Source organism: Larimichthys crocea, unplaced genomic scaffold, assembly GCF_000972845.2.
Source record: "Larimichthys crocea isolate SSNF unplaced genomic scaffold, L_crocea_2.0 scaffold33, whole genome shotgun sequence".
NCBI classification, from domain to species: Eukaryota; Metazoa; Chordata; class Actinopteri; family Sciaenidae; genus Larimichthys; species Larimichthys crocea.
The window spans coordinates 201,853-228,165 of NW_020854355.1; the positions used below are offsets into that span (position 1 = coordinate 201,853).

At 45.3% G+C, this 26,313-nt stretch overlaps 4 protein-coding genes across 8 annotated transcripts in view; 3 read left to right on the plus strand and 1 right to left on the minus strand.

Moving 5' to 3' along the window:
• The window catches only part of psmd3 (proteasome 26S subunit, non-ATPase 3), a 9,123-nt gene extending 6,441 nt beyond the window's left edge, over nucleotides 1-2,682 (plus strand). Inside the window, exons 7-12 of one of the 2 annotated variants that reach the window (XM_027276258.1) lie at nucleotides 1,177-1,291; nucleotides 1,456-1,575; nucleotides 1,674-1,777; nucleotides 1,862-2,069; nucleotides 2,136-2,186; nucleotides 2,453-2,498. In XM_027276258.1, the coding sequence (XP_027132059.1) occupies nucleotides 1,177-1,291; nucleotides 1,456-1,575; nucleotides 1,674-1,777; nucleotides 1,862-2,069; nucleotides 2,136-2,155 (567 nt within the window). In that variant the 3' untranslated portion in view covers nucleotides 2,156-2,186; nucleotides 2,453-2,498. Of the gene's footprint in view, nucleotides 1-1,176; nucleotides 1,292-1,455; nucleotides 1,576-1,673; nucleotides 1,778-1,861; nucleotides 2,070-2,135; nucleotides 2,187-2,452 lie in introns of both variants that reach the window. The other variant, XM_027276257.1, reaches the window with a different exon arrangement.
• Nucleotides 2,683-6,356: 3,674 nt separating this feature from the next.
• On the plus strand, nucleotides 6,357-11,921 carry csf3b (colony stimulating factor 3 (granulocyte) b). Its single transcript, XM_010747018.3, has 5 exons — nucleotides 6,357-6,797; nucleotides 7,704-7,867; nucleotides 7,957-8,064; nucleotides 9,738-9,869; nucleotides 9,957-11,921. Exons 1-5 carry the CDS (start codon nucleotides 6,782-6,784, stop codon nucleotides 10,137-10,139), a joined length of 603 nt encoding a protein of 200 aa, XP_010745320.1. The 5' UTR covers nucleotides 6,357-6,781; the 3' UTR covers nucleotides 10,140-11,921.
• A 45-nt stretch (nucleotides 11,922-11,966) lies between these two features.
• On the minus strand, nucleotides 11,967-20,583 carry samd14 (sterile alpha motif domain containing 14). Of its 3 annotated transcripts, XM_027276253.1 has the most exons (11): nucleotides 20,287-20,583; nucleotides 17,118-17,167; nucleotides 15,693-15,850; nucleotides 15,414-15,530; nucleotides 15,135-15,321; nucleotides 14,187-14,286; nucleotides 14,012-14,080; nucleotides 13,644-13,800; nucleotides 13,194-13,310; nucleotides 12,901-13,056; nucleotides 11,967-12,821 (listed from the first exon to the last, which is right to left on the minus strand). In XM_027276253.1, the coding sequence occupies exons 2-11, from the start codon at nucleotides 17,152-17,154 to the stop codon at nucleotides 12,666-12,668; spliced, it is 1,254 nt and encodes a 417-aa protein (XP_027132054.1). In that variant the 5' UTR covers nucleotides 17,155-17,167; nucleotides 20,287-20,583; the 3' UTR covers nucleotides 11,967-12,665. The 3 variants fall into 3 exon arrangements, with proteins under 3 accessions (XP_027132054.1, XP_027132056.1, XP_027132055.1); XM_027276255.1 differs by lacking the exon at nucleotides 17,118-17,167 and having other exon boundaries at nucleotides 20,287-20,582; XM_027276254.1 differs by lacking the exons at nucleotides 17,118-17,167; nucleotides 20,287-20,583 and adding an exon at nucleotides 16,588-16,745.
• A 907-nt stretch (nucleotides 20,584-21,490) lies between these two features.
• Nucleotides 21,491-26,313, plus strand: part of LOC104939592 (rho GTPase-activating protein 27) — a 37,328-nt gene continuing 32,505 nt past the window's right edge. The window contains exons 1-3 of one of the 2 annotated variants that reach the window (XM_027276252.1): nucleotides 21,491-22,270; nucleotides 22,743-22,872; nucleotides 24,050-24,278. The gene's annotated coding sequence lies outside the window, so the exon portion shown is untranslated. The remainder of the gene's footprint in view (nucleotides 22,271-22,742; nucleotides 22,873-24,049; nucleotides 24,279-26,313) is intronic. The other variant, XM_027276251.1, reaches the window with a different exon arrangement.

Sequence of the window (26,313 nt, forward strand, 5' to 3'; positions counted from 1 at the left end):
GGTAACCACCAACACACACCCACACACAACACCCCCACAGTGCTTAGCTTTCAAACAGACGGTAACCACAACACACACACACACACACACCCCACAGTGCTGTAGGCTTCAAAAAGGACGGTAAACACACACAACACTGTAACCACGCACACACCAGTTAAACACACACACACACAGTGCTGTTTTTTTTTTTTTTTTTTTGGCTCAAAAACAACGGTAACCACACACACACGCTGCTGTGGGCTTCAAACAGACGGTAACACACCACACAACACCCACACACCACACAGTGCTGTAGCTCAAACAGACGGATAACACACACACACACACATATTACTGGCTGTGGGCTTCAACAGGACGGTAAAACACACACACACACACACACCGTGCTGTAGCTTCAAAACAGACGGTAACACACCCAAATACACTGTAACACCACCACAATGTAACACACACACAAACTGTAAAACACACACACAGTAACACCACACACCACATGCTAACAAACATACACGTAACACACACCAAAAACACACACACGCAGTAAAACAAACAAAAAAACAGGCGAACACCACAAAAAAACGTAACACACACACACACGGGTAAACGCAAACTCAATCCTCCGCTTCAGAATAAGTATGACCTAAGACGTACTAAGCCTCCTACATTCATCCTCCTCCTCTTCTTCCTCCTCCTCCTCTTCCTCCTCCTCTTCCTCCTACCTTCCTCCTCCTCTTCCTCCTCCTCTTCCTCATCCTCCTCTTCCTCCTCCTCCTCCTCCTCTTCCTCCTACCTTCCTCTTCCTCCTACCTTCCTCCTCTTCCTCCTCCTCTTCTTCCTCCTCCTCCTCCTCCTCCTCCTCTTCTTCCTCCTCCTCTTCTTCCTCCTCCTCTTCTTCCTCCTCCTCTTCCTCCTCCTCTTCCTCCTCTTCCTCTTCTTCATCCTACCTTCCTCTTCCTCCTCCTCTTCCTCTTCCTCCTACCTTCCTCCTCCTCTTCCTCATCCTCCTCCTCCTCTTCCTCCTACCTTCCTCCTCTTCCTCCTCCTCCTACTTTCCTCCTCCTTATCCTCCTCCTCTTCCTCCTACCTTCCTCTTCCTCCTACCTTCCTCCTCTTCCTCCTCCTCCTCCTACCTTCCTCCTCCTTATCCTCCTCCTCCTCCTCCTCCCCCCTCAGGTGCACAAGCTGCTGATCGTGGTGGAGTTGTTGTTGGGGGAGATTCCTGACAGACTTCAGTTCAGGCAGCCGTCACTGAAGAGGTCGCTGATGCCGTACTTCCTGCTGACTCAGGGTCAGTGACTGCTGACAGCTCATTTACATAAATCTGCATCTCATTATGTTCTGGAGGTAGAGCGGGTCGTCCACTGATCAGAAGATCAGCGGTTCGATCCCCTCCAGTCTGCTTATTGAGGTGTCCTTGGGAAAAATACTGAAGTGTGTGTGTGTGTGTGTCAGCCGTGAGGACAGGTAACCTGGCGAAGTTTAACCAGGCGTTGGAGCAGTTTGGTGAGAAGTTTCAGACCGACGGGACGTACACACTCATCATCCGCCTGAGACACAACGTCATCAAGACAGGTGAGCCAATCACAGGACACCTCCCCTCACCTCACCTCACTTTGACTGTGTGTGTCTACAGCCTGTTCTGTGTGTGTGTGTGTGTGTGTGTGTGTTAGGTGTGCGTATGATCAGCCTGTCGTACTCTCGGATCTCTCTGGCTGACATCGCTCAGAAGCTTCAGCTCGACAGCCCGGAGGATGCCGAGTTCATCGTCGCCAAGGTAACAAGAAAATACCCAGTGTGAGAGCACAACCCGACCTGAGACATACCTGTTCAGGTTAAACAGACGACTTCTGTCCTCCAGGCGATCCGTGACGGCGTGATCGAAGCAAGCATCAACCACGAGAAGGGCTTCGTCCAATCAAAAGAGACCATGGACATCTACGGGACCAGAGAGCCTCAGCTGGCTTTTCACCAGAGGATCTCCTTCTGCCTGGACATCCACAACATGTCTGTGAAGGTAACACACACACCTGAGAATCACCTGAGACATCCACAACATGTCTGTGAAGGTAGCACACACACCTGAGTTGTCATGTGATCAGGATGGTTGATGTTCACGTGTGTTTCTCCTGCAGGCCATGAGGTTTCCTCCTAAAGCCTACAACAAAGACCTGGAGTCAGCAGAGGTAACACACTCTCTCACACTCACACACACTCACACACACACACACTCTCTCTCACACACACACACACACACTCTCACACACACACACTCTCTCACTCACTCTCTCACACACACACACACACACACACTCTCTCTCTCACTCACACTCACACACACACACACACTCTCACTCACACTCACACACACACACACACACACACACACACACACACACACAGTGTGGTGATTTCATCCCTCGTTGTGTTTGTGTGTCCGTGGTGCGTTCAGGAGCGTCGGGAGCGCGAGCAGCAGGATCTGGAGTTCGCCAAAGAAATGGCCGAAGACGACGACGACAGCTTCCCATGATCCCCTCTGTTGACTTCCTGTGCAGACAGGAAGTGTGTGTGTGTGTGTGTGTGTGTGTGTGTGTGTGTGTTTGCACGCTCATGTTAGTACAGTTATTACCCACAATGCCCCTCTTCACTCTCTGGTGACCCCTGAACTGTTTCTCTCAAATAAAAACCACGTTTTCTTTACGCCTCTGTGTCTGTGGAATTCTGGGTAACGTAGTCATTTCATAATGTCACATTCTTTGTTGCCACGGTATGACAACAGGAAGTGGACTCATTTCTCTGTGTCCTTGTCTCCTCTGTCCTTCCTGTGACCTGGAAGTCGGTGTCCACGTTCAGACAGGAAGAGGGACGTCGGCGGCGTGTTTTCATTCGTTTCAGTGGAGGCGCCCGCAACGCAACGTTGATGCAAAAAACGTTGCCGGCGTGCGGGAGAGAAGTTGAGTCAGATTCAACTTTTGGGAAACCGGAGCCCCACGTCACGCTCCACGAGCCAATCAGACACTCGGATCAGTCAAACCTCCACAGACAGACAGAACTGTCTCAGAGACGGACAGACAGTCTCAGAGACGGACAGACAAAAACAAACAGAAACAAAGTTTCCAAAAATGTTTCTGACGTCAGTTCAAAGCATTTTCCCAGCATCCTTCACTCTGAGCTCCTCCAGCTGTAACCACACAAACATTTCATAACGTCTAATAAACCTCCAAACAACCCAAAATCCTCTGAATCAGGCAGTGATCCACACTAAGACTGTCTAAAACCTGGACGTAGTCTCCGTGACGTCCCCGCGGACTGTCTAAAACCTGGATGTAGTCTCCGTGACGTCCCCGCGGACTGTCTAAAACCTGGACATAGTCTCCGTGACGCCCCGCAGACTGTCTAAAACCTGGACGTAGTCTCCGTGACGTCCCCGCGGACTGTCTAAAACCTGGACATAGTCTCCGTGACATCCCCGCGGACTGTCTAAAACCTGGACGTAGTCTCTGTGACGTCCCCGCAGACTGTCTTAAACCTGGACGTAGTCTCCGTGACGTCCCCGCAGACTGTCTAAAACCTGGACGTAGTCTCCCGGACGTCCCCGCAGACGTGTCTAAACCTTACGTAGCTCCGTGGAACTCCCGCAGGACTGTCTAAAACCTGGACGTAGTCTCCGTGACGTTTTGTTGTTATTTTCACAACTAGTATTTCCGCCTCCTCAGTCGGCACTGCTTGAACAGTTCATGAGTCAATCGTCATTACAATAACCATCATACAGAGAGACTCTTATTGTGTGAATCAACCAGAACAAACTCCTCTGACATTTTCCTCCACAAGACTTTTACTGCACGAGGTCTGATGAGGGTTTCCTCCTCTGCACAGGAAATGAAAGAAATAAAAAGACAAATACTTTAACTGATACCACATTAACAAACATTACATTAAATGACTTTAAAACTATATATTAACAAACATTTAAAGTAGACAATTTAAACAACAACATTAAATATGTTTAAAACATTAACATGTAATAATCCATTAACAAACAGTAAATTATAACAGTAAACAAACATTTACAATTAAACAACATTAACCATAACATTAAACAAACGTTAACAAACATTTAATATAGCATAAACAAAACGTTTAAAACAAAACATTTAATATACATTAAACAAACATTAATATACATTAAACAGACTTAAACAACATTAAAATATACATTAAACAAACGTTTAAACAAAAATTAAATGACATTAAACAAACTTAAACACCTTAAATATAAATTAACAAACGTTAAACATTAATATACATTAAACAAACGTGTAAACAAACATTAATATAACATTAAACAAACATTAGATATACTTAAACAAACATTACATTAAATATACATTAACAAACATTAAATATAACATTAAACGAACAGTAAATATACATGAAACACTTAAACAACATAAATATAACATTAAACAAACATTAAATATACATCAAACAACATTAAATTACATTACAAAACAACGTAAACCATTAATAGACATTAAACAAACATTAAATAACAGTAAACAAACGTTAAATATCATTAAACAAACGTTAACAAACATTAAATATACTTAAACAAACATTAAAAAATATACATTAAACAACAATTAAAATAGACATTAAATAATACATTAAACCACGTTTAAATACAATTAAACAAACGTTAAACAAACATAAATATCATTAACAACATTAAATTACAATTAAATATACATTAAACACACGTTAATACCATTTAAACAAAACGTTTAAACAACATGAAATATACTTAAACAAACATTAATATACTTAAATATAACATTAATAAACAAACGTTACATTAAATATGAATTAAACAAACGTTAAACACACATTAATATACATTAAAACAAACATTAAATATACATTAAACAAACATAAATATTTTAAACAAACATTACATTAAATATACATTAAAAACAAAACATTAAATAACATTAAATAGACATTAAACACAACAATAAACAAACTAAAAAAACACACGTTAAATCACAGTAAACAAACGGTTAAACAACATTCAATATACAACATTAACAAACAATTATTACATTAATATACATTAACATCGTTCAGTAAATATACATTAAACAAAACGTTAAACACACTTAATATAATTAAAAACAAAACATTAAATAAATACATTAACAAAACGTTAAACAAAACATTAAATATACATTAACAAACGTTAAACAAACATTAAATATAATTTAAAAAATAAAACAAACATTACAACAATTTAATAATACATTAAACAAAACGTTAAAAAAACACACATTAAATAATACTTAAACAAACATTAAATATATTAGAAAACAAAATTAACAAACGTTAAAAACATTACATGATACTTACACGAAGAACCTGTTAAACGAAACCTGAGATAAATGTAAAATTAAAACCTTACTACACTATTGAACCTTTATTTAACAAACTCAACGTAATCGCACCCAGTTGAGATCATGTATGAACTGTGTGTATATACAAACAATATTAACAGAATGTAAAAAACAAACATGAATTAGTAAGAATAAAAAAAAAAAATGGAACAGAACATCATATAATGTTGTGTTGTGGGTGTTGTGTGTGTGTGTGTGGTGTGTGTGTGTTGTGTGTGTGTTGTGTGTGGGTGGTGTGTGTGTGTGTCAGCAGCAGTTTTTTTTACATTAAATATACATTAAACAAACATTACATTAAATATACATTAAACAAACGTTAAACAAACATTAAATATACATTAAACAAACATTAAATATACATTAAACAAACATTAAATATACATTAAACAAACATTAAATATACATTAAACAAACGTTAAACAAACATTAAATATACATTAAACAAACATTAAATATACATTAAACAAACATTAAATATACATTAAACAAACATTACATTAAATATACATTAAACAAACGTTAAACAAACATTAAATATACATTAAACGAACCTGAGATAAATTTAAATTAAAACCTGATAAATATTGAACATTTATTTAAATCAAAGTATCGTCAGCACAGTTTAGATCATGTATGAACTGTGTGTATATACAAACATATTAACATAATGTAAAACAAACATGAATTAGTAATAATAAAAAATGGAACATCATATTGTGTGTGTGTGTGTGTGTGTGTGTGTGTGTGTGTGTGTCAGTTTTTTTCCATCATTGATTTCAACATTCATCTGAAACATGTTTGACTCACAACTTTTCCAGGATTTCTTCAAGGAGGAAGTGAAGCTGAACACACACACGCACACACTCACACACACACACACACATACTCTCACACACTCACACACTCACACACATACTCTCACACACTCACACACTCACACACACACACTCTTCTGTTTTCTTCCCAAACTCTTTGAACTGAATGACGACGTCAAGGTGTGAGGTCACGTGTTTTACCAATAGCAGGTAAACCCGCCGCAGGTTTCCGTGTGTGCAATCTGCGCATCTCGGTCTGCGCACCGCGCGGATTTTTACGTTTGGTTATGACGCAACAAGTTTTTCACAAGCTTCGTCACTTCGGGATTTAACGGGATGACTCCGGTTCGTGACGGTGATGTCGGAGGCCGTAACGGAAACCCCCAGAGCGGCGCGTGCAGATAAAAGGTCCAAACTGCTGCAAATGGAAGCTGAAGGAGAATTTACCGAGTTCACTGGCGGACCGACACCGACACCGACACCGACACCGAGACACAGACAGCCGCCCTGACAGACATGAAGAGCCTGAGAGGTGAGGACCAGCTGTACCTTACCTGAGCCTTACCTGAGCCTTACCTGAGCTCAGACTGACTAACTTTAACTAACCTGTAGCAGACCTGCACACTTCAGCTCACCTGGACTCACCTATCATGTATGGAGGGCCATTAGGGCCAAAAATAACAGTACGGACTAACAAACTCCACGATGCACTTCTTCTGCTCTGACTGCAAACCCACCAGGAACGTTTCAGGAACGTTTCGGGAATGTTTCAGGGGCGTTTCAGGAACGTTTCAGGAGTGTTTCAGGAGCATTTCAGGAATGTTTCAGGAGTGTTTCAGGAATGTTTCAGGAATGTTTTAGGAGCGTTTCAGGAACGTTTTAGAAATGTTTCAGGAGCATTTCAGGAATGTTTCAGGAATGTTTCAGGAGCGTTTCAGGAACGTTTTAGAAATGTTTCAGGAATGTTTCAGGAGCGTTTCTCCCTCCAGACTTTAGATTCAGATTTGGTCGTTTCTCTGGTTCATGTTAATAAATATGTAAATATGCTGCATCTGAAGTTTGCAGGAGGTGTTTTATTTTGAAAATCCTCAGGATTCTCTATGTTGTTCCTGTGTCTGACCAGATCGGCAGTGCACACGGAACATTTGACATCCTGTTAGCAGCATATTTTCATATTTAAAGGAACATGAATCAGAAAAATGACCAAGTCTGACAGTTGAAGTTTGGAGGGAAAAACGTTCCTGAAACGTTCCTGAAACGTTCCTGAAACATTCCTGGTGGGTTTGCAGCCATGATGTTAGCGTGGATTTCTTATTTCTGTGTTTTATGTCATGTGTCAACAGACACGTTAATTAGTCAGCTGGTTAATAATTATTCTAAAGTTCGTTGCTGATGATGGCGCCCGTCTGAACTCTTCTTCTTCTTCTTCTTCTTCCAGCCATCATCCTGCTCCACTACTTCCTGTTTGCAGTCCAATCAGCTCCCATCAGCTCGTCCGGCCCCCTGCCGGCGTTCAGAGAGGCGGCTGAGCGAGCGAAGACGCTGGTGGAGAAAATCCTGAGAGACATCCCCACCGTGCACGCCGCCACCATCCACACGCAGGTGACCCTGAGATCTGATTGGCTGCCTCAGCTCGTCTCCTATTGGCCGTTCTTCTTCTTCATGTGTTAATAACCTGCCGCTCTCCTCAGGGTTTGACGCTCGACTCCGCCCACACAGCCAACCTGCAGATGATGATGACATCACTGGACATCCCCGCCGCCCCCGTCCTCAAACCGCTGTCCGAACGCTTCACGCTGGTCAGTATGCTGCCGGGGGGAGGGGCGGTGAGGGAGGGTGAGGGAGGGTGAGGGAGGGTGAGGGACGGTGAGAGACGGTGAGGGACGGTGAGAGGCGGTGAGGGAGGGGGTGAGACGGTGAGGGAGGGTGAGAGGCGGTGAGGGAGGGGGTGAGACGGTGAGGGAGGGTGAGACGGTGAGGGAGGGTGAGGGACAGTGAGAGGCGGTGAGGAAGGGTGAGAGGCGGTGATGGAGGGTGAGGGAGGGTGAGAGGCGGTGATGGAGGGTGAGGGAGGGTGAGAGGCGGTGAGGGACGGTGATGGAGGGTGAGAGACGGTGAGGGACGGTGATGGAGGGTGAGGGAGGGTGAGAGGCAGTGAGAGGCGGTGAGGGAGGGGGTGAGACGGTGAGGGAGGGTGAGGGAGGGTGATGGAGGGTGAGGGAGGGTGAGAGACGGTGAGGGAGGGTGAGAGACGGTGAGAGGCGGTGAGGGAGGGTGAGAGGCGGTGAGGGAGGGTGAGAGGCGGTGAGGGAGGGAGAGGCGGTGAGGGAGGGTGAGACGGTGAGGGAGGGGGTGAGACGGTGAGGGAGGGTGAGAGGCGGTGAGGGAACAGTGAGGGACGGTGTGGGATGGTGAGAGCGGTTGAGGGACGTGACAGGTGACGGTGGAGGAGGCGTGTGAGAGGCGGTGATGAGGTGGAGGGCAGTGAGGACGGTGAGGGCGAGGGTGAGAGACGGTGAGGGAAGGAGAGCGTGAGAGGGTGAGAGGACGGTTGAGGGAGGGTGAGAGACGTGAGGGAGGACGGTGAGGGACGGTGAGGGGGTGAGGGACGGTGAGATGGGGTGAGGGAGGGTGAGAGGACGGTGAGGGGGGTGAGAAGAGCGGTGAGGAGGGTGAGGGACGGGGGTGAGGGGGTGAGGAGGGTGAGGGAGGGTGAGGGAGGGGGAGGGAGGGTGAGGGGCGGTGTGAGGGTGAGGGACGGTGAGGAGGAGGGTGAGGGAGGTTGAGGGAGGGGTGGGGGCGGTGATGAGGGTGAGGACGGTATGAGGTGAGGGCGGTGAGGAGGGTGAAGGCGGTGGAGTGAGAGCGGTGATGAGCAGGGTTGAGGGTACGTGAGTCAGAGTGTGAGGGATGAGAGCGGTTGAGGGAGGGCGGTTGATGGAGGGGAGTGGAATGTTGGGAGGGTGAGCGAGGCGGCGAGGGACGGTGAGGGAGGGTGGAGGGAGGTGAGAGGCGGCGAGGGACTGTGATTGAGGGTGAGGGACGGGTTGAGGGAGGGTGAGGGACGGGTGAGAGGCGAGCGATGGAGGCGGTGTGGAGGGTGAGGGAGGGTGAGTGGGGTAGGGAGGGTTAGAGGCGGTTCGGGAGGGTGAGAGGCGGTTAGGAGGGTGAAGTAGGGACGGTGAGAGGGTGAGGGAGGTGAGGAGGGTGAGGGCGGGTGAGGAGCGGTGAGAGCCGGTGAGGTGAAGGGTGAGGAGGCGGTGAGGGAGGGTGAGGGAGGGTGAGGGCGGTGGAGGGAGGTAGGAGGGAACGGTGATGAGGGTGAAGGGAGGGATGAGGGACGGTGAGGGAGGGTGAGAGGCGGTGAGGGACGGTGAGGGAGGGTGAGAGGCGGTGAGGGAGGGTGAGGGAGGGTGAGAGGCGGTGAGGGAGGGTGAGGGAGTTTTTCTAAAGTGTGTGTCGCCCCCTGCAGGACGTCTGTGTGAGTCGTATGGCGGCGGGCAGCCAGCTGTACCAGGGGCTGCTGGGAGTTTTGTGTGAGCGAGTGGGCGGGCTGAGCGACCTGCGCGCTGACCTCAGAGACCTGCTGACACACGTCAACAAGGTAACACACCTGACACACACCCGCTCCGTCGCTCGCCTGTGATTGGCTGCTCCCACGCTAACAGCTGACTCTGTTCCCGTGTTTCAGATGAAGGAGGTGGCTCAGCTCGGCGGCGCCGCTGAACAGAACCATAGTCCGAACCTGGCCTCCCGTCTCCATGGAGACTACGAGGTCCAGGTGGCGGTCCACCTGACGCTGACGCAGCTCCGGTCGTTCTGTCACGACATGATTCGCAGCCTGAGAGCCGCCGCCACACAAAGGCCCCGCTAAGCCCCGCCCACGCTGTGTTCACCTGGGACCTGGACAGACAGCTGATGACGTCTCCGACAGGACGGGGACGCCTGAAACACTCAGACAACCATCACACAACCATCACACAACCATCAGGAATTTAAAAACTTTCCAGGAATTAGAGCTGATCTGAGATCTGCAGGTCTGAACCTGTCCGATACCCGAAACCTGCAGCTGCTGAAGAACCAACAAACGTGACATGTCCTCTGTTAGGGCTTCTCAGGACGCCTCCAGGACATCTCAGGGCTTCTCAGGGCTTCTCAGGACGTCTCATGGCTTCTCAGGACGTCCCAAGGCTTCTCAGGATGTCTCAGGATGCCTTCAGGACGTCTCAGGAGGTCTCGGGGCTTCTCAGGACGTCTCAGGACATCTCAGGGCTTCTCAGGACGTCTCAGGGCTTCTCAGGGCTTCTCAGGACGTCTAAGGACATCTCAGGGCTTCTCAGGACGTCTCAGGGCTTCTCAGGACATCTAAGGACATCTCAGGGCTTCTCAGGACGTCTCAGGGCTTCTCAGGATGTCTCAGGGCTTCTCAGGACGTCTAAGGACATCTCAGGGCTTCTCAGGGCTTCTCAGGATGTCTCAGGGCTTCTCAGGGCTTCTCAGGACATCTTCAGGACGTCTCAGGGCTTCTCAGGGCTTCTCAGGATGTCTCAGGACGTCTCAGGGCTTCTCAGGACGTCTCAGGACATCTCAGGATTTCTCAGGGCGTCTCAGGGCTTCTCAGGACGCCTTCAGGACGTCTCAAGGCTTCTCAGGACGTCTCAGGACGTCTCAGGACGTCTCAGGGCTTCTCAGGACGTCTAAGGACGTCTAAGGACGTCTCAGGGCTTCTCAGGATGTCTCAGGACGTCTCAGGACTTCTCAGGACTTCTCAGGACGTCTCAGGACATCTCAGGGCTTCTCAGGGCTTCTCAGGACGTCTCAGGACGTCTCAGGGCTTCTCAGGATGTCTCAGGGCTTCTCAGGATGCCTTCAGGACATCTCAGGACGTCTCAGGGCTTCTCAGAACGTCTCTGGATGAGATCAGTCGCTGAACGGAAAGAACAAATCAGTCGAATCGATCAAATGTAACAGTCAGCGCTTCCTGTTGTCTAGGTTTCACAATAAAAGCCTCTCCATTGGTGAACTAGGCTTTTATTGTGAAGCTGCTACATGAAATGCATTGTGTTGGTGCTGCCGCTCTCTTTAACTTCACCAAAACGTTGCAGCAACGTTATTTCTACGTTCGTATTTGAATGTTTGTGACACGAGCAGTTAAAGGAGCAAACACTTGACTGTTTGTATAATGTTTGTATAATGTTTGTATAATGTTTTTATAATGTTTTTATTTATTTCTGATATTTATTCTTTATTTATTGCAGAGCTTCCCAAACTTTTTAAATGTATCTACTTTTTATGTTTTGTTACAATTGTGGAATGTAAGAATATTCTGTTTCTAAAAGTTTTTAAATTTGATTGATTTGAGTTCTGAAAATCATCTTGTGACACCCCCAGTTATTGAACTGTTTGTCTGGATGCTTTTATTTTGGAGGAGCACAGGAGGCTCAGAAGACAGACAGACAGACAGACAGACAGACAGACAGACAGACAGACAGACAGACAGACAGACAGACAGACAGACAAGAACAGGAAGTAAAAAGTTTCTTAAGTTAAGCAACAAGAGTGATGATGTCAGAGAAACGTGTGTGTTTGAACAGGAAGTTGTTTTATTTAATTTATTTTGCAGCAAAATTAATGAGAATAAAAGTTTAATTTGTAATTCTTTATTTGTGTGTGTGTGAAAAAACAAAGCCTTTCTAAAAACTTTGTCAGATTTATTTATTGAAATGATTTCACTGTCGGGGTCAGAGGTCAGAGGTGAGTCGATGCTTCGTCATCTTAAAGTCTGACTTCTTTGTTTCATCACTTCCTCTTCAGCTCAGGCATCGCCTCCTCCTCGTGTGGGGGCGTGTCCTTTGAAGGGGCGTGGCTTAACAAACCTGCCACGATGTGTTCAGGTGCTTTAATGAAGGCAAAGAAGGGAAACAGGATGTAACCTAATTGGACGATTCATCATCAATGTTTTCTGAATTCAACCAATCAAATCTGATCTTTTGTTTTTGAATTTTAAATCAAATCAGACAAATTCTGAATAAAATCAAATCATTCAGGTTCTTTAGTTTCTTTGCTTCCAACCAGATTTACTTCCTGTGATGGTGAACAAAGAGCACCTGAACGCACCTGAACACACCTGTCGTGCAGTGGATTGTGGGATAGCGAGCACCGCAGGAGACCTTTAAAGTGTAACGGTGTCCCCAAAGGACAAAATAGAAGGACTTCTGTTCAGTAAATAAAAACTGTTTGGACTTTCAGGGCCACCATACCACTTTAAAGAAACACAGCCTGAAAAATATCAACCAGGACGGAGCTCCATGTGTCCTTTTCCAGGACTTTCCAGGACTTGTCAGGACTTTCCAGGATGTCTGGACACACAGAGAGCTGTCTCTGTCTCCCCCGGCGTTGGTCAGTTCCGGCGCTGCTCCTGGTCTCGTCTTCGTTGTTTCTCTTTCTGTCTCTCCATCTTGTCCAAAGCTTTCCTCTCCTTCTCTGCCGCACTCTGAATCTCTTTGATGCGACGCTTCAGAGCGCCGCGGTCAGACGAACTGAGCACGCCCAGGGCCTGCAGAGGTCAGAGGTCAGAGAGGTCAACTGTCCAACTTTTCCTCATGATGACATCATGTTGACATCATCATCCTCACCTTCAGCTTGTTGCCGTCCAGCTGCAGCAGCTCCCGTCCGTCGATGTCTCTCGCACTGAATTCTGGGACATACTGCTCCATGTTGAGTCCTTTGAGCCACTGACAGACCTGCTGAGTCGTCCACAAAGACACCGGACAGGACGGGTCATCAAAGGGCTGAGGAGGAGGAGGAGGAGGAGGAGGAGGAAGAAGAGGAGGAAGAAGCATGTAAAAATGAGGAAGTAAACAGAACTGTATTTCCTGTTTAAAAGGGACGTTAAACATGGTCCTGTAGGTGAAGTTGGTGGACTCACCTCGTCTGAGGACTGGGACAGGGTGTGGTACGGATGGGACGATCTAGAGGAGTCGACTGGAGGAGAGGTGGAGGACGAAGTGTGAGGAGGAGAAAACTCCTCACTGAGCGCCGACTCCTGCAGTAAGAAGACAAAAGATGTGAAGACATTGGGGATGTCACGGAGACTACGTCCAGGTTTTAGACAGTCTGTGGGGACGTCACGGAGACTACGTCCAGGTTTTAGACAGTCTGCGGGGACGTCACGGAGACTACGTCCAGGTTTTATTTATTTAATGTCCCCACAAATGTCTGTGGGGACATTTGTCAGAAATAAACCAAATAAAAACGTTCATGGAACATGATAATAACGTCATAAAATGATAACATGGAGATCAAAACAAACTTGAAGGAACTCTTTTATTGTGAAAAACCTACAGGAAGCTTCCATGGAGGCGGTCACGTTGTGTACCTGGGAGTGAGACTTGCGTGGCCGTGGAGAACTCAGCGGGGTGATTTTGGGGGAGCAGGGGGGAGTCCCGGAGGAGGACAGAGACCCCCGTCCTTCAGAGAACCAGGAGAACGGGACGAAGGACCCTGAAGACCGAGACGGACTCTCAGATGGCTCTCTGAGGACAGAAGACATCAGGACAGATAGAGGTTCTGTGTGAGGTGGAGGTTCTGTGTGAGGTGGAGGTTCTGTGTGAGGTGGAGGTTCTGTGTGAGGTGGAGGTTCTGTGTGAGATGGAGGTTCTGTGTGAGGTGGAGGTTCTGTTTGAAATGGACTTTCTGTGTGAGATGGAGGTTCTGTTTGAGGTGGAGGTTCTGGTTGTGACCCACCTGCTGCCCACAGACAGTCTATTGGACTTGTCTTTCCTCACTCTGATGTATGAACGCCTGAGAGTCACCCTGACAGACAGAGAGAAGGGCACATTAACACACGCTCAGCTGTGAGAGGTTCAGTGTGTGAGTGTGTGTGTGTGTGTGTGTGTGTGTGTGTGGGGGGGAGTTTCACCCGAGGTCCAGGAAGCGTCTCTTAGTTTTCTTGTCGAAGACGACAGTCGGACTCCCGGGATCAGCCGGACTCGTGTCCCGACTCGAGTCAGAAACCAACACTGACACACACACACACACACACACACACACACACACACACACACACACACACACACACAGACACAGGAAGTCATTAGTACAAATGACATAATAACATGTTTCAGTGGTGTGTGTTCAGGTGAGTGTTCAGGTGTGTGTTCAGGTGAGTGTTCAGGTGTGTGTTCAGGTGTGTTCAAGTGTGCGTTCAGGTGAGCGTTCAGGTGAGTGTTCTGGTGTGTGTTTAGGTGAGTGTTCAGGTGTGTGTTCAGGTGTGTGTTCAGGTGTGTTCAAGTGTGCGTTCAGGTGAGTGTTCAGGTGTGTGTTCAGGTGAGTGTTCAGGTGAGTGTTCAGGTGTGTGTTCAGGTGAGTGTTCAGGTAAGAGTTCTGGTGTGTGTTTAAGTGTGTGTTCAGGTGTGTGTTCAGGTGAGTGTTCTGGTGTGTGTTTAAGTGTGTGTTCAGGTGTGTGTTCAGGTGAGTGTTCTGGTGAGTGTTCAGGTGTGCGTTCAGGTGAGTGTTCAGGTGTGTGTTCAGGTGTGTCTTCAGGTGTGTGTTCAGGTGAGTGTTCAGGTGTGTGTTCAGGTGAGTTTAGGTGTGTTTTCATGTGTGTTCAGGTGAGTGTTCTGGTGTGTGTTTAAGTGTGTGTTCAGGTGAGTGTTCAGGTGAGTTTCTGGTGTGTGTTTAGGTGAGTGTTCAGGTGAGTGTTCAGGTGTGTGTTCAGGTGTGCGTTCAGGTGAGTGTTCAGGTGTGTGTTCATGTGTGTGTTCAGGTGTGCGTTCAGGTGAGTGTTCAGGTGTGTGTTCAGGTGAGTTTAGGTGTGTTTTCATGTGCGTTCTGGTGTGTGTTCAGGTAAGTGTTCAGGTGTGTGTACCTTCACTGTCGGGCCTTCTGCTCCTCCTCATGTAGACTCGTGAGCAGTCGGCAGAGGGGCAGGACCTGGACGGCGAGCTGCTGGGAGTCACCAGAGCCTCCTGAGACGTGGCATTGGTCAGCTGATGGTACCGCCCCCGCGGGGGAGCAGCCAATGACGCTCCTTCATCCTCTGGAGAGCGACGCCCCTGAGGGACCATTTGTTTTGGGGGTTAGCGTTAATTACCCTTAATTAGCGTTCACCACATATGAACCTGTCCTGAGCTCTGATTGGTCTCACCATTGATGTGTCGAAGGAGAAGGCGGGGCTTCGCACAGACAACAGCGAATCAGGAGAGGGGGAGGAGCCTTGCATGGCCAGGTGGAGAGGTGAGTGGGCAGAGTGTATTGGACTGTCCTGATGACACACACACACACACACACACACACACACACACACCTTTGAAATCTGTGGTATGACGTCTTGATGATGTCACTATCCAGGTGATAAGATACTATCCAGGTGCATTATGGGTGTCTGTCTCACTCTGAGGACTGATTGGTCCTCGTCTCTTTGTACCTTCCTTTCCAGGCTGTCGTCACCCTCCGTCGAGCTCACGCTGTCACGGTAACGGGACCTGGAGGGGCGGTGCCTCCGTGCCTTGACGGACAGCTGGGCCCGCCCCTTCTGGATGCTGTTGTCCAGGAGCTCGGTCTCTGGGATCGCCTCGTTCAGGTCTGAAACACAGTCACAGTCAGGCAGCAGGGCATTATGGGAGATGAACCCTGACCCTACGATGACCCCACCATGCTGCGTTAACGTGTCACTAACACCAAACTCCAACCAGACCGCTGTAGCACACGTGGTTCAGACCAATCAGAGTCCTTTGAGGGAGGCTATATGGGCTATGGGCCATTAGCATGGCTGCAGCTAAAGAGGTTAGCGTAGCTGCAGCTAAAGAGGTTAGCGTAGCTGCAGCTAAAGAGGTTAGCATAGCTGCAGCTAAAGAGGTTAGCATAGCTGCAGCTAAAGAGGTTGGCATAGCTGCTGCTAAAGAGGTTAGCATAGCTGCTGTTAAAGAGGTTAGCATAGCTGCTGCTAAGGAGGTTAGCATGGCTGCAGCTAAAGTGGTTAGCATAGCTGCAGCTAAAGTGGTTAGCATAGCTGCAGCTAAAGAGGTTAGCGTAGCTGCAGCTAAGGAGACGAAGAGAAGCAGAGCAATAGAGATGAAGGTGGAGGTGGAAATAGAGATGAAGGTGGAGGTGGAAATAGAGATGAAGGTGGAAATAGAGATGAAGGTGAAAATAGAGATGAAGGTGGAAATAGAGATGAAGGTGGAGATGAAGGTTTTGGTGGTTCTGATGGTGAAACGGCGGTGAGAGAAAACACAGATCTAATAAAGGAGAGGAGGATGGAGAGACCAGAGAGACGAGAAGGACAAACACCGAAACATTAAAGAAACATTGTCACGTACCGCAGACACTATAGATGCATGGAACAAAAACACTGCTCAGTCTGTGAACGCCGTTTATTCATCTGTCCTGAATGCTGTTCAAATATATATTGTAGCTGCTGTTAGCTAATGTTAGCTCAGTGGAGCCGGTGTCGTGCCAGAACCGGAGCTGGGCGAGTGTGCAATGTAACCAGGCTCAGAGGTGAGAGCTTGGTGAAATAAAAGGCTGAAAGACAGACGCCGAGCTGGGCTGACTGCTGCTGGACTAGTCAGTGATATCAGCTGCTGCTGGGACCTGGATGATGATTGGCTGTTAGCAAAGTTGTCGACTCCTAGTTTTTGAGCAGAAGTAATGTAATCAGAATAAATACTCGAGTACAGATGAACATTCTTTATACTGTCAGTGATACATGCTCATTAACGCAGAGTCAGAGAAGTCAGAGAACTCTGAACTGGAAATGTTCAGACATGAAAAGTGACTTCAGCTTGTATAAAGCGTTGGCTTGTAAACATGTACTTCAGTACTCGAGTAAATGTACTTAGATACTCACCGAATACGTTGTCTGTATCATCCAGTCCAGCAGACATGACTCAGCAGTTTCTGTTTGAGAGAAAATGTAACAGATGGATGAAAGACAGCACTGAGTCCAACAGCTCAACAAATTCTGCTGCTTGGTTCCACGCCTTAGTCTATGATGCTGCAGGTTCCCCTCGAGCATCACGCCTGAAGACATTTTAACATGGGGACTTATGGAGACTGACTCACTGGAACTGCAGTCTTTGGGTTCACTTGTTGCCTCGAACGCTGCTTGTTCCAGACAGGATGTACAAGTGTTCCTACAGTGTCATGTGATGACCAGCAGCAGTGTTTGACTGACGACATATGAGAACCTTAAAGAACCTTAAAGAACCCAAAAAATCCCACTGAGGTGTAATCATCATTGTGAGGCTGTCTGAATCTTTTGAAAAGTTCTGACGCCACTGTCAGAGTGACCACCCTGGACACTGATGACCAGACCACTGACTGGAACCATTGACTGGAACCATTGACTGGAACCATTGATTGAAATCATTGATTAACATAGAAATCAGATTTTGTCCCAAACATCCAAATCAGGATTTATTTGCCGCTGAAACTCGTCCCTAACAGATGTTCTGTCTCCTCGTGTTGGTTCTGATCAGCTGTTTTAGAAATGACATGAATCTGTCCATTTATCTCTGTCCTCTCTGTGAACTGAGTCAACACCATCAGTCTTCTCGTCTCCCTCCTGACCTCCTGCCTCAGGACTCGTCTTCACATCAGTCTGGGGAGGGAGGAGGAGCGGGAGGAAGGGGGGGAGTGAAGGTGGCAGGTAGCCCAACAGAAAGGCCATCTGCTGCCTCACCCTGCAGCCACTGTGTAAGCAGTACACAGACGGACAGATGGACAGATGGACAGATGGACATCCTGTACTCAGGCAGCAAGAACCTGAACATGAGCAGCAGAACGAAGGACAAACACAGAGATGGACGTGATGACCACAACACATCATGTCTTTACATGTCTTTTCATGTCGTCCCATGTCTTTTTTATGTCTTTTCATGTCTTTTCATGTCGTCTCATGTCTTTTTTATGTCTTTTCATGCCTTTTCATCCGTCCCATGTCTTTACATGTCTTTTTATGTCATCCCATGTCTTTTTTATGTCTTGTCATGTCTTTTCTGACGTCTCACGTCTTTTTTATGTCTTTTCATGTCGTCCCATGTCTTTTTTATGTCTTTTCATGTCATCCCATGTCTTTTTTATGTCTTTTCATGTCTTTTCATGTCATCCCATGTCTTTTTTATGTCTTTTCATGTCTTTTCATGTCGTCTCACGTCTTTTTTTATGTCTTTCCATGCCTTTTCATCCGTCCCATGTCTTTACATGTCTTTTCATGTCGTCTCATGTCTTTTTTATGTCTTTTCATGCCTTTTCATGTGTCCCATGTCTTTACGTGTCTTTTCATGTCATTCCATGTCTTTTTTATGTCTTTTCTATGTCTTTTCATGTCATCCCATGTCTTTTTTATGTATTTTCATGTCTTTTCATGTCGTCCCATGTCTTTTTTATGTCTTTTCATGTCTTTTCATGTCGTCTCATGTCGTCTCATGTCTTTTTTATGTCTTTTTTATGTCTTTTCATGCCTTCTCATCCGTCCCATGTCTTTACATGTCTTTTCATGTCATCCCATGTCTTTTTTATGTCTTTTTTATGTCTTTTCATGCCTTTTCATGCGTCCCATGTCTTTACATGTCTTTTCATGTCGTCCCATGTCTTTTTTATGTCTTTTCATGTCATTCCATGTCTTTTTATGTCTTTTCATGTCGTCCCATGTCTTTTTTATGTCTTTTCATGTCGTCTCATGTCTTTTTATGCCGTGCCATGTCTTTTCATGTCTTTACATGTCTTTTCATGTCTTTACATGTTGTCCCATGTCTTTTCATGTCGTCCTGTGTCTTTCCATGTCTTTTCATGTCGTCACATGTCTTTTCATGTCTTTTCATGTCATCACATGTCTTTACATGTTGTCTCATGTCTTTACATGTCTTTACATGTCGTCACATGTCTTTACATGTCTTTTCATGTCGTCACATGTCTTTTCATGTCGTCACATATCTTTTCATGTCTTTTCATGTCGTCACATGTCTTTTCATGTCATCTCATGTCGTCACATGTGTTTTCATGTCGTCTCATGTCTTTACATGTCGTCTCATGTCTTTACATGTCTTTACATGTCGTCACATGTCTTTACATGTCTTTTCATGTCTTTTCATGTCATCTCATGTCGTCACATGTCTTTACATGTCGTCACATGTCGTCACATGTGTTTTCATGTCGTCTCATGTCTTTACATGTTGTCTCATGTCTTTACATGTCTTTACATGTCGTCTCATGTCTTTACATGTCTTTACATGTCGTCACATGTCTTTACATGTCTTTCCATGTCGTCACATGTCTTTTCATGTCATCTCATGTCGTCACATGTCTTTTCATGTCGTCACATGTCTTTTCATGTCGTCACATGTCTTTTCATGTCTTTTCACGTTGTCACATGTCTTTCCATGTCTTTTCATGTGTCTTTCCATGTCTTTTCAGGTCTTTACATGTCTTTACATGTCTTTTTATGTCGTCCTGTGTATTTTTATGTCTTTTTATGTCATCCTGTGTCTTTTCATGTCGTCTCATGTCTTTTCATCTTGTCCCATGTTGTGTGATGACATGATGTCCTCTGTCATGCTGTGTCTGTCTTTCTGCTGCACTGAAGAACATTCACAGCTTTTAAGTGAGCAGACATTTAGTGAATGTTAGATTGATCTGTTAGCTGCTTCTCAGACTGGGTGGAGATGATCATACACACACACACACACACACACACACACACACACACTCAGGTCTAATGAGACAAACATTGACAACAAAGCACACAGCTTATTCCCAGAAGACTGAAGCTTCAGCAGGAAAATGCATTGTCAGACTGAAAGAGACGAAGCGGAGGAAGATGTTTGGCAGAAGAGGAGACGGGGAAAAAATGGTGGATGAAAAAGTGATGATGTACAGTCAGAGAAGAGAGAGAGAGAGAGATAGAAAGATAGGAGGGAGAAAATGATGAACCGCCAGAGGGAGGAGGGAGGAGAGAAGAGAGAGGAGAGAGGAGCTGAAATATCCAGCAGGAAAACACAAACAGACGATAAACTCACCTTCCTGTCTCTCTGATGGTTGTCATGGCACGTCTCTCTCTCTCTCTCCCTCTCTGCCTTCACCACCAGCTGGTTAGCAGGACCACAACTCCCAGGGTTCCACAGGGCTTCGCTCCAGGCCAGGCAACAGTCTGGGCTGCGGCTGGAGGACTGTGGGCGATGTAGTTTTTGTCTCCTAGGACGCTCAGGCTCGTTTCTGGGAGGCAGAGCGAGCGAATGCTGGCTCACTGCTACTCAGCAGAATACTGCAGCCCTCATCTGAAACAGAAGCAGCACCAAGGACAGCTGAGACGGACTGAGAGAGGAGGAGGAGGGATAATGGAGGAGGAAGGGAGGGTGGTGACTGTGTGGGGAGGAGAAACAGACAGGATTGGATAAAAGAGAGAGAGCAAGGGAAATAAAAAAGAGGAAGCGATGAAGGAAATGAAGAGGAGGCGTGGAGGAAAATGACATCATATGAAAAACATGAGACACATAAATGAAAGATTTATGCAAGAAATATTCAAATTCAATTATTATTATTAAATTATTATGATTAATTACAAGAAATGAAAAGAAGAATACAAATTCAACAAAAGACAAGAAGAAATGAAAGAGAAGAAGATACACAAACAGGTGGAGTCCAGTCCCTGCCTCCACCTAACACTCAGCTCCACTCCGAGAGGTAACAGCAGGTCAGCCTCTGAGATGATTGATGATACATCAGCTCTGGCAGGAGTTCAGAGTCCTAACACAAGAGAAGATCTGGTACAGGGGAAGAGTTACCAGTGGGTGGAGGCATGCTGAGGATGTTTGGAGAGAACTACAACAGTCAGTTCAGAGCCATTTCCACCCATCTCTCCTCCTGAAGATCAGCTTCATCAGTTCAGAAGGATCCTGGGAGTTCATCCTGGGAGAGGCACACAAAGCTAAAGGAGGCCTCCATGCATCATCAGTGTGTTGAGCTGTCAAACCAACACAAATCAAACTAAACACAAGACCACAAAAAGAGTTCTTGATTACTGCAGAGCTTCCACACAGATGTTACCACACTGACTGACCACGGGCCAAGGCAGCCCCTTTAAACCTGTTTTAGATTTATTAACAACACAGCGAGGCAATGAGCCCGCCTGTATTACAGTGAGTCACTGCTGGTCTGGTTCTTCAGACTGACAAGCTGCAGCATCTGAGTCATCTTTTTTGTGCTCAGCAGAAAGAGAAGAAGAAGACTTCTGACCAAACCTGGAATATAACACAGTGAATGAACAGTTTCTCGGACAGCAGGACCTGCCCACAGTCCTTCAGTAGACCGAACCACACCTTGTTAATGTGATCTTCCACATGGGGGCTTCCGGATGTGCTTTGCCAATCACAAGCTGACGGCATACCTCGGTGGGCTAAGGATACGATGTCCGAGATTTAAAAAAGCCAACGTTGGGGTTACGAAATACAGAGAGGAGACAAAGACAGAGATCGCGAAAAGAAAGGAAAGGAAGAGATAGAAAAAGAAAAAAAGAGATGCCGATCTGGATGAAAAAATGGACCAAGAGTTTGGAAGAGAGCACGAAATCCCAGTTTGAGTTGCTACACAGGGAGGTGAAGCTGATTGGTGACAAAACCATCAGTCCGACACCATAACCAACATGGGGACAAGACTGAAAGAAATGGAGAAGGAGATACTGAAGATGAGGGCACGGAGTGAAGATCTCGAGGCACGATCTCGATGCAACAACATACGTGTACAGCACTCGGAGCAAGACAAGACAGGAACGGAGTTCCACCGAGAGCATTCGTAATGAGATGTCATTACTGCACAGAGAAAGAGGAGATACTGAGGAGGGTGAGGGAAATGGAGAGAACACTCGAGGGTCGGAGCGGGCGGATTCAAATCTTCCCGGACTTCACCCAGGAAGTAAACAGTAAGAGAGCAGCCTTCAGAGAAGCAAGAAGCCTCCTGCGGACCTGCACGGGGGTCAGATACGGGCTGCATTACCCGGCAACGCTGGTGATTATGCCAGAAGGCGGACAAACGGAAATCTTCGAAAACTATTTGGTTTCAGTATATATATATATATATAACGTATATGTTTATAATCCTCATCAGAAGCTATTGTTGTCCTCCCTCATGTTTTACTCTATCCAAGGTTGAATGTTCCCCCCTTGGCTACTGTTGCCTACCCTCTATGGTATTGCTTTTTATTTTTACTTCACTACTTTGCCCTATTCAGGATCTCAGTGTTGAGCGCTCCCCCTGTTTGTTTTTCCCATTAGGTGAATAAGTCTGATGTTATACTTTTGAGATTGAGAGGGTGATATGCACGGAGCTGCACACGCTAGGCTTGGTGTGCAGGAGATGGTGGACTGGTTGCCACGAGAGAGCTCGTTAAAGAGCATTATGTTTAGGTTAGCGTTCATAAATGTTATATGTTATGTATTGACTGTGTCTCTGTGTGTGATGCCCCTCCCTTCCTTCCCAGATCCCCTCCTTTCATAGGGGCGCAATGGTGACATCAGGCTACGGTCTCCTGACATGGCACCAACCATGGATCCGAGCAGAATGGACACAGAACTGATGAGCTGGAATGTAAGCCAGCTAAACGGATGAAGGTATTTTCACATTTGAGAGACCAGGGAGTAGAGATAGTTTATTTACAGAAGACACATTGGTTGAACAGGGAACACCTCAAGCTCTGTGGGGGGGGGCCAACATCCAATGTATTAAGCAAATCAGCACAATGCATTAACTCCTTCTGTAAGGTATATGGTATATTTGATCCATGGAGATACGTAAAGCCAACCTCCAATACTCCTTTTACTCCCCAATACATCAGCCATATACTAGGATTGACTACTTCTTATTAGATAATAAACTGACCCCTATAGTAACAGGTATAGAATACTCTGGTATAGTAATATCCAACCACAGCCCAGTCATATTGAAACTTCACTTTCCTGAGAACACGCCACCTCAGTGAATGTGGCACCCTAATAACAGGCAGATGATCATTTTACAAAATTTATAAACTCGCTTAAAGTCTTTTTCTTAGAGCTTAATGATACCCCTGACATACATTTTGTGTGAATCCTTAAAAGCTTATATCCGAGTACAAATAACTTCATATAATGCTGGTGAAAGGAAAAGAAAGATGAACACACAGAATACAGAATTAACAAAGGCAATAAAAGAAGTTGACCTGGCAAATTCACACGTTATACTGGTTTCCAGTTGAATGTAGAATTATTTTTTTAGTTATTTAATCACCTGTAAAGCTCCACACAAACTTCCACTTCTGAAATCACTGGCACTGAAATCCAGACTTAAAACCAAAGATGTGGCTCCGACCCTTGAACCCCAAACTATAAAAAATGCTTGATCGCTTTAAGAAGCTGCTAAAAACTCAAAGTAACTAATGAACGCTGAGAGGACAAAAAGCAGTCCGTCCATCTCTGTACAAACATGTTGCATTGATGTACTAATGGACGTGATGATTCTCTGATAAATGATGAACTTCAAACATTGAGCCTGAAGAACTAAAAGTCTCACTTTGAATCTAGTAACATCTGACTGACCCGCTCACTCTGTCTGTTCCAGGGTCTCTGAGATAGGACAGTTGCTATGGTAACCACATCATGACCACAGCAGCTTAACCGTGCTGCAGATTCCTCATTCATCATTGTTGTGACTTGTTACCAACAGTTTTAAAGTATGAGTTCAGATCAGTGAGGCCATAATGAGAAGTTCACTTTATTACTCTTCTACTGTTTATCTTTACGTGTGATGCAGTACCTGCTGAGGGCCGCCAGAGGGTGCTGCTGGCCTGCACGTCTCATTCTGTCAACAAGCAGGAAATAAACTTTGGGGGGGGACAAGCCGAGACTGGCAGGTCAGGGAGGGGCGGGGCCACAGAGAGAGAGAGAAGAACCTGTTTCTGTAGTTTGGACTCGCCCCTTCAGGAACAGAAGAGACAAAAACCCACAGAGAGCAAGATGGTTGGATCTGACTTTCACTGCCGGTAAAACATCTATCTATCTATCTATCTATCTATCTATCTATCTATCTATCTATCTATCTATCTATCTATCTATCTGTCTATCTGTCTGTCTGTCTGTCTGTCTGTCTGTCTGTCTGTCTGTCTGTCTGTCCATGGAGGTGATTCACATGTTGGATGGACTTTTACAAACTTTACCTCTTTGATTTTGTGTTTTTTTGGTTGAGATTACAAACCTGCATTACGGGGACCTCAGCCTGAATCCATGCTCACATTATGGGGACATGGTGTGATTTCAGGGTTAAAACTTTTGGTTAGGGTTAGGTTTGTGTGTGTGTGTGTGTGTGTGTGTGTGTGTGTGTGTGTGTGTGTGTGTGTGTGTGTGTGTGTGTGTGTGTGTGTTTGGTTGTTTGGTTTGGACGTAAAATTTTAAAACTTTACAACCTGCATTACAGGGACTTCTACTACTGTGATTTTAAGACTAAAGATTAGGTTTGTGTGTGTGTGTGTGTGTGTGTTGGCAGGAATGTGTCACCGACTGTAGTCTGTAGACAGATTGTGTCCTGACTACAGACTACACACTCACTGAGCTGATCGTGAGTCTGTAAACATCTTTTAAAATGACAAAGTTCAGCAGCTGCAGAAATATCCTGAAAGTGACAATGGTCGTTCACAGTTTATGTCAAATCATTATCATATCAAAGTTAATTATGTTGTATAATTATTGATTTAGTGAAACAGTAAAACAGGAGGACTGAACAGTGACCAGTGGTAATACAGCACGGCTCAAATGATTTTAGCACACGTGTTAGTTTTATGTTACTTTAGTCGAACATCAGCAGTTGATCCTCAAAGAGAATCCACGTGCGCTTGTTTCTTATTTACTCATTACAAACACAGTAAAGTGTGTTAAATAGTATACATGTTGTACGGGTGTTCCTGGAGGAAGTACTTTTACTTTTAGTACTTTTAGTACCACAGTGTAGTTACAAATAAAAGTCCTACGTTCAACAGTTTACAAGTAGAAAAGTATTACCATCAAAAAATACATAAAGTAAATGTACTCTACTGTACTGTACTTTACTTACATTACTTTCCAGCACTGAAATGTAAACATTCAGTCGTGACAGATTAATATTCAGATATTGATTTTGTTTGTTTGTTTTATTGCAGCGAACAACAAATATTTTTTTATTTAAAGTTACAAAAACTGAAGAAACAAAAAAAAAGGAAATAAACTTAAAATAAAGTAAAAATTATAGATGCAGTGTCAGGAGCACTGAGCTGATTACTGAGTACTTAGTATTATAATTCATGCTGTAAATTATATATGTAGTTTATGTCTCTCAACAATAACAGAGCCATCACTTCTAATTATTATTTTTCAGTATATAATTAATATATAAGTTACATTAAGATATATTTCCATGATACCAATAAATATGTATTATGAGTTTGTACATTTCTGATACACGGCAGCACAGACTTTTTTCAGATGTAAATCATATGTTGCAGCTTCATATACTGTGTGTATATGTTACCGTTAGAGAAGTCACATCCTTATATTTATTAATTTTAGTAACACTCAGAGAAATGCTCACAGTAACAACTGAGGATGTGACAGACACCATGATATCCAGTCAAAAGAGTCAGGGAGCTATTTAGTGCAGCCTGTGGCTTCATCAACATCATCACATCTGAACAAAACTATAACAAACAGTTTCTTTCTTTGTCATCAGTTCAACCTGTGCTTCACTCAGTTCTAAAAGTTTGAGCCCATTGTGTCAAATTCAACAGCTTGGTTAGCTGCCTTCAAACTTTTATGCTGTAAGTTACCATCTAACAGTTCTGGTAGCACCTCTCTGCTGTAATGTTCTGATGTCAAAGTCATGTGATGTAGTTTAAAGAACAAGAGAAGATGGATCGGTCAAATAAACAGTATTTTCACTGAGGCTTGTTTACTGCGTGAAACTTCTGTTCTTAAACCTGACCAGGTAGTTTTTGTGTGTAAACCTAAATTAACTGTTTCTTAGCAAGCTTTATTTTGAAAGTGTAACAT